The sequence below is a fragment of the Pristis pectinata genome, chromosome 22, assembly GCF_009764475.1.
Source record: "Pristis pectinata isolate sPriPec2 chromosome 22, sPriPec2.1.pri, whole genome shotgun sequence".
Taxonomy (NCBI): domain Eukaryota; kingdom Metazoa; phylum Chordata; class Chondrichthyes; order Rhinopristiformes; family Pristidae; genus Pristis; species Pristis pectinata.
In genome coordinates this window covers 8831335-8845131 of record NC_067426.1, presented here as the reverse complement: position 1 = coordinate 8845131, position 13797 = coordinate 8831335, and the positions used below count along the sequence as shown (strand labels likewise).

The following is a 13797-nucleotide window of genomic DNA, read 5'->3' as shown; positions in this document are numbered from 1 at the left end:
AATCCAGTCTTCCAGATCACTGCGGATCCCATGCACCTTAATCTCGTGTCTCCACTTATCACCTGATTCCACCTAACACCTGCCAGCCCCTGCCTCACCCCTCCGTCTCAACTAGGGCTATCATCCATCTACATTCTCAATCCTGATGCAGGGTCTCGACCAGATCTGAAACATCAACAATTCCTCTGCCTCCACAGATGCTGCCTGACCCACTGAGTTCCTCTAGTAGTTTGTTTTTGCTCGAGATTACAGCATCTGCAATCTCTCGAGTCTGCATCTCTCAGCTGTTCTCCCCTTTCTTCGTGGAAAAGGTCTAAGCATTTTACAGCCAAAAAAAACACATTTTGATCTGTGGTCACTGTTTTAAATAGGAAATAGAGCAGCTAATTGGTTCCATCTGGCCATCACTTCCTGCTTTCCAGGTTCCATTTATCACCTTCCATTCTTACCAGATTAAAGCATCTGCAGCCTCTTGTCTCTATATTTATCACCTTCCAATTTCACTATCAATGCATATTTCACTGTCAATTCATACCACATTGTCTTCATGTCAGTCATTTCCCAAAGATGGCTTTAGTTAGGAACCAATGCAGAAACCAGAAATCAGTGTTCTGGCTGAGACTCTTTGAGAATGGGTCTGTACTTACTTATCTAACCCCGCTTCCAAAGACTGCATTGAAATCTACATTGTATTGGAAAACAATAAAATCCCACAGAAGTGCAAATGCTTGTAATTTCTTTTCTCTTCACAGGACACTTCAAACTCATTCCTGAAGAATTTCCTTTCACCTCAATTGAAGAAATCATTAAGTCAACAGAAATTAGGAAACAGAGCTCAGAAGTAATCACTTTTCAGTCCATGACTGATATAGTCACTGACCATGCTGTCATTCAGAAAGGAGAGCTCATAACAGTTATTTCAACTGTGGTCTATGAGGGACAGATGTATGCAGATTGTGTAGTTGATGGCCATTGTGAGCAGTTCCATGTTAGACTTCCATTTATGTTAAAAGGCCAGTTTAATGAATGTGAAAGTGACAACTCATATACAGTCCAGGACATCATTGAGTCACAAACTCTGACAAGAAGGAGAGTAAGGCTAGCTGAAACTGAAGGAATCTGCGTACCCAAGCATTTTAATGGGGCACTGATCATTTCACCAGTATATGAAATTCAAGCAATTATGAATCGTAAGTAACCAATCTGACAATTTTTCATTTCCTTTTGACACAGTTTTGAAATCTTAAAATGCATTTTGCAATGTAAGTGTTGGATAAACCCTGATGTATTGTGAGTAAGACAAAATTGGATATGATTTTCATTAAATAATCTATTTTATGTGTTTACAGGCCCTTGGATAGAAATTTGCTTTCAGTAGTTTGTGCCAAATCTGGAATATATAACAAGGGCTATATGTGGACCTCCAGTTCCAAAATTTCCAGAGCTTGGTCAACAAATTCAGAATTCCTTTACCTGTCATGAATAATAAGTGGGCTGATAAAATTTGCCCAAAATTAAAGTGATCCATGTTGAGTCCAGTTTTGGGCACCTAATATTAAGATGTTAAGGTCAAGAAGTAAATGAAGTAAAGATGCACCAAGAGGACATTCGCTACAAGGTGAAAGTTCAGAAACTGAGACATATTCAATAGAGGGACCCAGCTAGTGTTCCAAATCTTGAAAGATATGAATGAGGTCAGAAAAAAACTTGCAGAACTTGGTAAAAATTAGTGGCAATTTAATAAATTTAAAGTTTTTTATCAGAAGGCTAAAAATTAGGAGAACTCTTTTAAAGAGAAATGCCCAGCCAGAAGCACTTCTGGAAGTAGAATCCACAATAGATTTTTAAAGGGATGTGGAAGTTTATTTGAAAAACTACTATTTGTAAGGAAACTGTAGGAGTTCTGAATTAAATGGACAGGTTCTTTGGAACACTGTTATATGCTGAAAAGCCTCTGTCTGTATGAAAAAGAAGTTAGCTTTCACCAACCCACCAATTTGGCAATTATTTTTAATGGATCTTCTGGTGGAAACTGGATCATCCAGTGCTATCTCATGGTAATTCAGCAACCAGAAGTTCCAACCATTTCCAAGTCAGAGGTTATTGCCAAGATTGTGGAACCACATACAAAGACTATAAAATAAACATATGATCGTATAATGTGACTCACTAAAAACCCACAGAACATAACCAGGAGTATGGTATTTAAAGTAAGGAAGTCAACTGCAAACAATGCAATGAAAAATTGTGCCAGAAAGGATGTCTTATAGACTTTAAATGTGGTGACTCAGTGGTTCAGCCATGGAGGTGCTGTTAGCCCGAGCAATCTGGGTTCAATCATTACCTCGAGTGCTGTCTGTATGGAGCTTGCACGTTCTTCCTGTGACTGCATGGATTTCCTCTGAGTATTCCAATTTCCTCCCACATCCAAAAAATGTGGAGGTTGGTAAGTTAATTAGCTGTTGTAAATTGCCCCTAATGTGTGTAGGTAAGTGGTAGAATCCAGGATGGTAGGGGGCTGGAGGGGGCGGTGGGGGGGGGGGGTTTGTGAAATTGATGGGAATGTAGGAAAAATAATATGACTTAGGGTAGAATTCGTGTAAATGGGTGCTTCATGGCCAAAGGGGCTGTTCCCGTGATTTATCTGTCCATGACTCTGTAACATTGCCTTGCTGTTAAGAAATGCTATTCAGTTTGTAGTCAGAGAAAGGAGGTTTATGATATGGAATGGAAGAAATAGACCTCAGATTTATCTGCCAGAAGTAGATACCAACAGTTGCGTGATGGAAACTAAACAAATACAACTTCATAGAGACAGCACATGGTCAATGCAAAGCCTTGTGACTGGAAACAACAGATTTGGATTTTATCCATTAGATGGTACATTATCTGTTTGAATATTGGTGGGTGGAGCAGATAAAATGTCCTCAGCAACTGAACTTTGAGGCAAACAACTTGCCAGATAAGTGGAAACAACTGAGGGAGGAATTTTCTATCTATATTGAGATGGCAATGGCTAATGAAGAGGAGGTAACAAAACTGAAGCTGTTGTTATATGTTTGGTACTGAGGGAGAGTGCTTCACTGAACAATCAGACCTGGCAAAGAAATGCTGAAAGAGCTTATTAAAGCTTTAAGAACGAGTGCAATCCTCTACCCAATGGTGCACAGATTCAAGTTTTTCAGAAGATGTTAGGCAAAAGGGAAGATATTGGCACATATTTGACTGAACTAAAGTTTTTGTCTTCAGAGACCACTGATAAATAGCAGGAGCTTTTTGCAGAATTTGATATACAGGACTGAAGGAACATCTACTGAGAGAAACAGACTTGCAAAATGTGTCAAACTCTTAAGGCCCCTGAACTGTCTACAGTCTGACTTGATGAGCCGGAGAGCGGGGAGTTGACACCATAATTCTGTCCTTGCAGTCAACAGAAGCACAGAAGGAAAGAACAGCAGCAGTGTAAAGGATGCAAATATTGTGGCAAACAACAAGAATGACAGAAACAGAATCCCTAGCTTATGGGAAGGATTAATCATTTTGCATCTTTGCAGAGGGAGGAACCAGGAGAGTACTAAAAAATACAAGGTCTGTTCACAGTGTTGCACAAGCTGACTACATTTCCAGTGAGATGTCTGAAAGGAACTATAATGAGGTCAAAGTCATAACATTCAACCCAGGCAGAGAGGAAATGGAATAAGTCAATTGAGCAGAGGAACCCAAGTACCTAACATGGATCTTTGCTACTGTAGGTGGAAGGGGGCTCCTGCTAGACATGTAAAATCATTCCTAAGACGTTGGCAAGAAAGTTTAAAGAGACAAAACAAATGCTAACAATATGCAACTACGTACTTTTAGTGCCACTGAGCAGATGTAAATTGAAATTAAAAATATGAAGTACAAAGGAAAGTTAATTGTACTTGAAGAGAACAGTATGCCAATCCTTGGTAGAATGCAGCCCAGCAAATGGAACTGCTTACAGCTCGAAGAGACGCAGGTGAGGGTGCAAGCTATAACAAATGTAAGTTCTGTAAAATGAAATTGTAAAGTGAGGGAAAAGACATCGTCTGCAGCTGGAAGAGAATGAACAACTGGTGGTACCTCTTTCAAGGCGTGTTCCAGTAACTGTCAGAGAGAAAATGAAAGCTCATGGAAGATGGACAGAGGCAGAGATCATTGCACCTGTCCATTCTCCCACCTTTAGGTATCAAGCTTCATGTGTGTGTGAAGAAGCCAAACTAGGTGAGGATCTGTTTGGAACCATGTGATCTGAGTAATGCACCGAAGAAGAATCATTATCCAATAAAGACAATTGAAGAAATGAAATAAGAAGAGCTACAAGAGAAACCATAATGCAACAATTTCATTAACAAAGCCACACCCATCATGATCATTGAGGGTCTGCAGTGCTGACATTACATGGGAGGGCCAAAGCAAGCAGTGCACAAACAATTGCTGGAAAAGCCATACTCTCTTAACAACTGACATTTTTGTGAGCATCTCTGACATTTAGAAACTATTAAATCAAATGATGAGAAAAGCATTGAAAGTTACTAATGAAATTACTGAAATACTTAAAATTGCAGGAAACACTTAAAAGCAATTAAAAACATTTAAGTAAACATAATTAGTTTAAAAGCATGTACCTTACTGAAACTTGCCTTCCTTGCTCCCAACATAGTGATTGGTATTGAGACCCTTACTACTACAGGGATTGGTACTGGAACACTTTAGGGATCATTTATAGGATCCTTATTACCATATGGATCAGTACTGGGAACCTTACTAACACAGGAATTGGTTCTAAGAGCCTCACTACCACAGGGATTGGTACTGGGATTCTTACTACCGGATAGATTGGTACGAGGGCCCTTACTACCACAGGGATCTGTATTGCAATCTTTACTACCACAGGGATCAGTACTGGGACCTTTACTGCAACAGGGGTCACTGCTGGAATCCTTATTGATTGTTATATACATTAAGGACTTAGATGTTAATGAAGGAGGTTTGATTTGTAAGTTTGCAGATGACACAAAATTTGGTTGTGTTGTGGATATTGAGGAAGAATCTCAGGCTACAGAGTGATATTTACCATCTGGTAAATTGGGCAGAGAAATGGCAGATGGAATTTAATCCTGATAAATCTGGTGATGCAATTTGGGAAGTCAGATAAGGGAAGGCCATACACAATGAATAGTGGACCTAGAGTGTATTGAGGAAAAGCAGGAACTTGGTGTACAAATGCAAAGTTCCCTGAAGATGGCAGCACAGCTAGATAGAGTGGTAAAGAAGGCATACGGGATGCTAACTGTCAGTAGCCAGGGCATAGTAAGAACAGGGAAATTGTGGTACAGCTTTATAAAACATCGGTAAGACCATATCTGGAATATTGTGTGTTATTTTGGTTGCCACGGTATAAAAAGCATGTGATTGCTCTGGAGATGGTGCAGAGGAGATTCACAAGGGCGTTGTCCAGGATGGAGTGTCTCAGATATGAGAAAAGACTGGATAAACTGGAATTGTTTTCCTTGGAGCAGAGAAGGCTGAGGGGGGAACCTGATAAAGGCATATAAAATCATCAGAGGCATAGATACGGTAGGCAGTAGTAAACTTTTCTCCATAGAATAGGTGTCTATAATTAGAGAGCATATTTTTAAAGGTAAGGAGTAAGAGGTTTAGAGGGGATAATAGGAGGAATATTTTCACCCAGAGGGTGCTTGGAATTTGGAATGCACTGCCTGAGATGGTAGTGAAGGCAGAGATTCTCATAACATTGAAGAAGTATCTAGACAGGCACTTGAATCGCCAAAGCATAGGAGGCAATGGACCAAGTACTGGTAAATGGGATTAGTACAGTTGGGTATTGATGGTCACATGGATGAGTCACAGTTTCCATGCTGTATTACTCTTTGACTCTAGCTGTTCCAGCAACAGAGCCTCGGGTAATTTAAGGCCTCATTTAATGCCTCCTGCATTCATGCAAACTTAAGTGAGAGACTCCAGCTTCCTCAGATATACATAGAGAAATGCAGCAGCTCCACCTATAACTGGTCTTGACTCTCAGGAGTATCCAGTAATTTATTCTATAGTTTTACTACAGATTTTACAGGATTTGGAAAGATATGATCTGTGCACATATTTAAATATCTGCAGAGTTGTACCTGCAAGTACAAAGCGATGTTTAGTAGAAAGTGGAGTCCACGTATATCCAGAAGTCCTAGAATTTGAAAACGGCATGGAAAAATGATAGACAAGGCCACTGAAGAGCAGGTGTCTGGAAATGTGGATGAATTTGTCTTTCAAACTATATTCAATTGGCCTTCTATACTGTAACTTTCTGATTCTATGAATTAAGAACCTCGGGACTTCTTAAATCTAGGGAAAAAATTAAATCTCTTTTTTTGTATCTAAGGTAAGGCTTTCCTTCGCTGTCATTTCCTAATTAAGTGTGGACTGCAGATTTTCACCATGCTGATACCTCATCCACGTGACTTTTCTTTGTGTGTGAGGTTAGCCAATGACGATCAGCTAATAATTTTATTGTAGAATTATGCTCTTTTAAAAAAAAATTAAGATGAGGATGTTACTGGCAAGGCTAGCATTTATTGTCCATCTCTAATTTCTTTGAGAAGATGGTGGCAAGCTACCTCCTTGATTCACTGCAGTCCTTCTGGTGAAGCTAATCCAAGGGTGTTTTTGGGTATGGAATTCCAGGATTTAGGCAATGAAGGAACAGCAACATATTGGCAAATCAGGTGTGTAATTTAGAGGGGAACCTGCAGGTTGTGGTGAGGTTCTGCACCTGCTGCCTTTGCCTGTTGATGGTAGAAGTAACTGATTTGTGAGATGCTGTCAGACTACCTATGTGAGAAGATTACTTTGTAGATTATGCACACTGCAGCCAAAGTATACAATTGGTGGAGGAAGATCAAGTCTAGGTTGTTGGATTGGGTGCCACACAAGTGGATGAGATTAAGGTTCTTGAGTGATCTTAGCACTGCTCTCATCCAAGCGAGCTGACAGTTATAAAGTAATACAACAAAGAAAAAGGCCCTTCAGCCCACATTTATCATGCAACTATCAAGTATCCATCAATACTAATCCCATTTACCAGCACTTGGTCCATAGCCTTCTATAGCCTTCTATGCCTTGATGATTCAAGTGCTTATCTAGATACTTCTTACGTGTTATGAGAGTCTCCACCACCTTCTCAGCAGTGCCTTCCAAACTCCAACCACCCCCAGGTGAATAAATTCTTCCTTTCCCTTCTCATAACTGAGACATTTTGTTCCAGGTAACATCTCCTGAATCTGCTCTGCATCATCTCCAGACCAATCATGTTCTTTTTATATGCAGGCACCCAAAATTGCATACAATAATACAGACATGGTCTTATAAAGCTGTGCTATAACTTCCCTAACCTTATAATCTATGGCCCAGCTACCGAAGGTTAGCATCCTGTAAACCTTCTTTACCCTATCTAGCTCTGCTGCCACCATCAGGTAACTTGGCTTTTGGGGAATTATCTACCTTTATGTCCACTAAGATATCTAATATACTTCAGAATATCATGCACTCCCTCCCCAAAATCTCCAAGTACAGTGTCTTCCTCCAGAATGAATATGAAAGAGAAGTATTCATTTATGACCTTGCCTACTTCCTCTTGCTCCATACACAGAGTGGCCTCCATGTCCCTAACAGGCTCCACTTTTTCCCTAGCCACCCTCTTGCTCTTCATATGCCTTGGAAATTTCTTAAGTCTTATCTGCCAGTGATATTTCACACTCCCTCTATGCCCTATTTATTTTCTTAAGATCACCACCATCCCCCCCCCACCCCACTCAACCACACACTCTATATTCCTGAAGAACCTCCCCCACCTTCAGTACCTATACATACCACATATTTTCTTTTTGTCTTATTCAAACCATCAATGTCCCTTGACATTCGGGGTTCCTTGGACTTGGCATTCTTGCTTTTCACCTTTATAGGAACATGTTGGTGAACCCTCACTATTTCACTTTTAAAAGACTCCCATTCATCAGATGTAGATTTACCTTCAAGTAGTTGCTCCTAGTCTTCATATGCCATGTCCTGAATAATTATATTGAAATCCACCTGGCCCCCGGTCCAGAACCTTAATTTCTGAAACATCATTATCCTTTCCATAATTAGCTTAAAGCTTACAGAATTATGAGTATTTTCTCCAAAGTGCTTGCTCACTGACACCTCAACCACTTCCCTGCTTCATTCTCTAGGATTTGGTTTAGCATAATCCCATCTCTAGTAAGACTACTGGCACAAGAAACTCTGTTGAATGCACTTTAAAAATTCCACTAGGGCAATTGCAGTTAATACCTGGGAAATTGAAATCCCCTATAACTATAACCTTATTGTTATTACACTTCTCTACGATTTGCCTACGTATCTGCTCCTCTATCCCCCACTGACTGTTGGAAGGGCAATAGTATAATCCAAAACAAAGTTACCGGCCCTTTCTAATCTCCACCCATAAGGCCTTATTTGTGGAATCTTCTGGGATATCCTGTTTTATTACTGCAATAAATGGATTTCTTAATCATCATTATAATGTTACCTTCTCTTTTACATCCCCACTACCCCTGAAGATTCTATACACTGGAACATTGAGATACCAATCCTGCCCTTCCTTCAGCCATGTCTCTGTGACATTGCTTCTCAATGTTTTACAGATGGTTAAACAAAATAAGCTGGAAAATCAGGATAGAGGCATCTGAGGAGCACACGACAAGTATATACATAATCATTAAAACAATAGTCATAACTTTGAAAGAGCATGGCATTTACACACAACTTAGTATTGAGATGGGAAGTGGTGAATGTCAGGAGAGGCTTCTTTCTATAATGACTAATCAACAGCTGAAGTGGATTCTATTAAGGGCAGATGACTATTCAGGGAAGTTGCAAGATGCTGTGATGGTAAAATGGTAATCTTGAAAGGATGAGAACAAGTGAGTTAATGGGCTTCTTCCTCCAAACCACCATTCTGTGATATGCACAGGTAGAAAGCATGAAATAAATGGATATTTGAAGGTAATTTGGGCATTGCCTGTATCAACCAGTGAGAACCAGTTTAAATATTTTATGGAAAATAATAAGTTGGTTGAAATATTAGATTGACATCTTGGAGTCTAATGAATTGTTATAGGTCAAGGAAACAATTTGCTCAACTTTGCCCTTGCAATTGAAATGACTTAGATTGAGTCAATGGTGAAATGATTGCAGGAAGTTTGCAGAAGGATGAGTCTTTTGCATCTTGTGCTATGTTTTGGGCAATTATTTACCAAGCATTTGGGCACTGCAAGCCCCTGCTTCTAAACTTTTTTTAAACTCAACAGTTGCAGAAGAAATAATGAATGCACCTTAATGCTAAAATGGAAATGTTGATGATTAACTGCTTCTAAACTTTCTTTACTCAGTATTTTACATTAGCTCCCTGAGTTCTGAGAAAATATTTGATTCAAAAGAAATATACATCAAGATCATTTGCGGGGTTTCTGACCTCTCACTTCTCTCTCTCTCTCTCTCTCTCTCTCTCCTCTGAAAGGACCAAATCATGCTTAGTGTTTACCATGCAGCATTACGTACTCACACAAGGACATGTGTCAGGAGAGGGATCATTGCCAAAGCAACAAGTAATAGTGAATATTCATCATATTTTAATTTGGTTTAAACTATTGGCTTCAATGGTCACACATAAGTCTAGAGGCTTTGACATGTACCTTGCCTAAAAGTTTCCAGTACAGTTGGCATTGTGAACTGTTGGAGGTTTTTCACATGGTACATCAGACCTATGGAACCTAATGCAAAAATGAGAGGCTTTCTCTTAATTTCCCAATAACCAACGTTTATCCCCATCACTAAGGATGACAATAATTGGTCATGCCATTTGTTGAAATATTGCTCTGGACCAACTGCCTGCTGCACTACTCTGAGTTACAAAAGTGACTGAACTCTAAAATTAATGTAGCACCTGCAAAGCTGAGTCAGAGAAGAGCATCATGGATGACACCGTGGAGCAGCAAGTAGAACCGCTGCCTCACAGCACTAGTTACCTGGGTTCAATACTAATCTCCGGGGTTGTCTGTGTGCAGTTTGAACATTCTCCCGGTGACAACATAGGTTTCCCCAGGTGTTCCAGTTTCCTTCCACATCCCAACTGGTCACTGTAAGTTACCCCTAGTGTGTAGGTGAGTGTAATAAAGTGTAGAGTCTGGGGGGGATCTGATGGGAATGTGAGGAGAATAAAGTGGGATTGGTAGTGTAAATATGTGCTCAATGGTCAACGTGAACTCAGTGGACCAAATGGTATGTCTCCATGCCATATGAGTCTACTATACTATGTATTTTGAAAGTCTTTCCTTCATTTGGTAGATGTTAACAATGGAAGCAAACATCTCTATTCCCAACCAATACAGTTTGAAAGAGATATACCCTTCTGTTGCATGTTTCATGGTTTCATGGCATCCCAAGCTGCTTTATAGCACAAGGTGTAATGTTTCAAGTGCCACAACAGGTCTACAGCAGACATAATTTCAATAGCTCTCCACTCGGCTGTGGAACACCTAGACAACAGCAAAACATAAGTCAGGCTGCTGTTTATCGATTACAGCTCGGTGTTCAACACCATCATACCCTCATTACTAATCAACAAGCTTCAAAATCTGGGCCTCTGTACATTTTTTTGCAACTGGATCCTCAACTTATCAGGAGACCACAGTCACCAAAGACTCTTGCAAATTTCTATGGATGTACATGTATATATGTATAGAGACTGGTTGCATCACTGTCTAGTATGGAAGTTCCAATGTGCAGGATCGAAAGAGGCTGCAGAGGACTGTAGACTCAGCTGGCTCCATCACGGGCAGAACGCTCCCTGCCATGGAGGACATCTTCAAGAGGCGGTGCCTCAAGAAGGCAGCATCCGTCATTAAGGACCCTCACCATGCAGGACATGCTCTCTTCACATTACTGCCATTGTGGCAGAGGTACAGGAGCCTGAAGACCCACACTCAATGTTTCAGGAACAGCTTCTTCCCCTCTGCCATCAGATTTCTGAACAGTCCATGTACCCATGAACACTATCTCATTATTTCTCTTTTGTACTATTTATTTATCTTTGTAACTTATAGTAATTTTTGTCTTTACTGTACTGCTACTGTACTGCTGCCACAAAACAACAAATTTCATGACATATGTCAGTGATGATAAACCTGATTCTGATGTGTAGCTACTGTTGTAATGTAGGCAAAATGTGTACAGCAAGCTCCAACATCTTACTGACTAGATTATCTGTCCTAGTAATTTTAAGTGAAGGATAAATGCAAGCAAAGTGTGTACAGCAAGCTCCAACACCTTACTGACCAGATTATCTGTCCTAGTAATTTTAAGTGAGGGATAAATGTTGTCCAGGGCAATGGGGCTGACTCTCTTTCTCTTCTTCAAAATAATGGCGCGGAATCTTTAACACTTTCTTGAGAAAACTAGCAGCGCTTTGATTTGAACACACAACCTTCTGCCTCAGAACTAAATGGAGGTATACTATGTTTTAAATTTTTTGAAAGAGGATTTTATTGTTAAATTAATTTATGGTGGATTTAAAGTTGGTTTTCTTACTTTATAGTGGAAAATAAAGAAAATGTTAATAAATTACTCACCTGTTAATTCCTCCTTTCTCTTAAGGGTTTTGCAGGAATTTGCTAATTTGTCTCTTCTGAAATATAATAAATTCCCATTTGCATAAACCAAACTGTACCCTAGCATCCTTTTTACAATCTGACTATTTCGGAATACAAGAACAGGAGTGGGCAACTCAGCCCCTTAGGTCTGATCTCTCATTCAGTTAACTCCATTTATCTGCCTTACTGCTAATATTTCTCCCTAACAAGAACAGAAACAACATGAGGAAATGTTGTTTAACACAGTGCTGAGATCTGGAATCAGCTGCATGAAAGGATGGTGGAAGCAGTTTCAAAACTGGTTTTCAAACAGGAATAGAATAACATTTTAAAGGGGAAAAGATTATAGGACTATTGAAAGGGAAGAGAGGAGTCGGTTGAATTGGATATCTGGCACAGGGCTTTAATGTGCTGAATACCTTTGCCAAAAAAAAATCGTTACAACCATAACTTTATAGAGGGTAATCTATACAGAGTCTATTTGATGGAATAATGCATAGGATGTTTATGTATATCATCTGAAATAATACTCATTGATATAAATATCTTTCTGCAGTCAGAAAAGAGGTTGTGAAAATACCCTCAACTTTGGAGGTTGACGTGAGAGATGTCACAGAGGAACAGAAAGATGCTATATTCATCAAACCATTGTCATTGACTGATATTTCAAACCAACCTCACGAGACATTTCCAATAATCGTTGAAATCTTGGATGCCCCAGACCAACAAGCCCCTTTCAAGTCTGAATGGTTTCATTTACTTAGGAAGGGGAGAAATATAATAATTTACAAGAAAGTGGTGTTGAAGAAAGTCCTTGCAACATCTGTGCACAACAAGATCAGTCGCCATTTCTTAATCTCTGAACATTACAAGGGAACTTTCAGAAGACGTCCACGGGAATTTCCAACTGCATTTGATCTCTGCAATGCCTTCACCCCAGAAGACCCGTTGCACTTTGTGGTTACAAATGATTGCACATGGAATGAAGGTGGATCATCTCTGTGTATTGGGGACCGCTTGGTTACTATGTTTAAGACTACTTCACAAGTAGCCATTGAAGGTGTACTTCAGAGTTTGGATGTGGTTGTGTGCAGGAAGCTCCCAGAGGATGAGGAAGAGGAGGAGGAGGATGTGGCTCAACCCCTTATGCTTCCTCTTTACTTGGAGGGTCGTTTTGTAGAAGAAATCCGTGACACAAAGAAATACAAAATCTCAGAAATATATGAAAAATTCAAACTCCCTTTTCAGGTGAAGGTCACATCTAAAGATCCTTCCTTACCAACTGATTCCTTAACATCCTTCCCGACAATCAAACTAGAGGAGATAATTGAGGTGCCTACTTTAATTGCTAGTTATCTGGACAATCCTTCTGAGTGCTTCTCAATCCCAATAGAATGGGTGACCATGACTGTCCAAGTCCTGGAAGACTGTTACGGAGAAGACTGCTGTTATGAAAGCGTGGCCACAGTAGAAGAGCTGACCAACTTCATGTACTATAACCTGTTGAGATGTTCTACTCCATCTCAGTGTCCTCCACCTCGGCCACCTAAACAACCAAGCAAAGGAACCCTATCACGTTCTCCTGCCCCAATTCAAAATCCTTCTCATTCCCCTGTTCCAGATAACAAGCAGCTCAAACCACCTTTGCTCCCTGAGGTAAGAACCTTGCATTTTAAGAGTAACAACAAAGTTCTGCACACCATATATCAGAATGCATAGAGTAGCCTTTAATGGTGCAGCAGAAACTCACTAGGATGACGCTGGGGTTATGAAATCAGATTGCATGGCCTTGGCTTTTATTCCTATGAACACAAAACATTGATCCAACGGGCCAAATAGCTTCCTCCTCTGCCGTGATCTCAATGATTCTAATGTTACCTAACTGAGATGTTTTTCATGAATAATGGAGAAAAACTATTTCCTTTGGTGAGTGTGCCCAGAACAAGGGGTCAACATGTTACCGACTTCAGGTTTTCAGGAGGAAAAGACTCTACACAAAGTGTAGTAGAATTCACACTGGAGTTCCAGTTCCTCTTCACACTCCACAGCCCCTTATCCTACCTCCCTCTAACACACA

The 13797-nt window shown here is 40.0% G+C and overlaps 1 protein-coding gene across 3 annotated transcripts in view; it reads left to right on the top strand.

Moving 5' to 3' along the window:
* The window catches only part of themis2 (thymocyte selection associated family member 2), a 74174-nt gene that overhangs the window by 25564 nt on the left and 34813 nt on the right, over positions 1–13797 (top strand). For all 3 annotated transcript variants that reach the window (XM_052036465.1, XM_052036464.1, XM_052036463.1), the window contains 2 exons: positions 753–1190; positions 12277–13376. In XM_052036465.1, the coding sequence (XP_051892425.1) occupies positions 753–1190; positions 12277–13376 (1538 nt within the window). The remainder of the gene's footprint in view (positions 1–752; positions 1191–12276; positions 13377–13797) is intronic.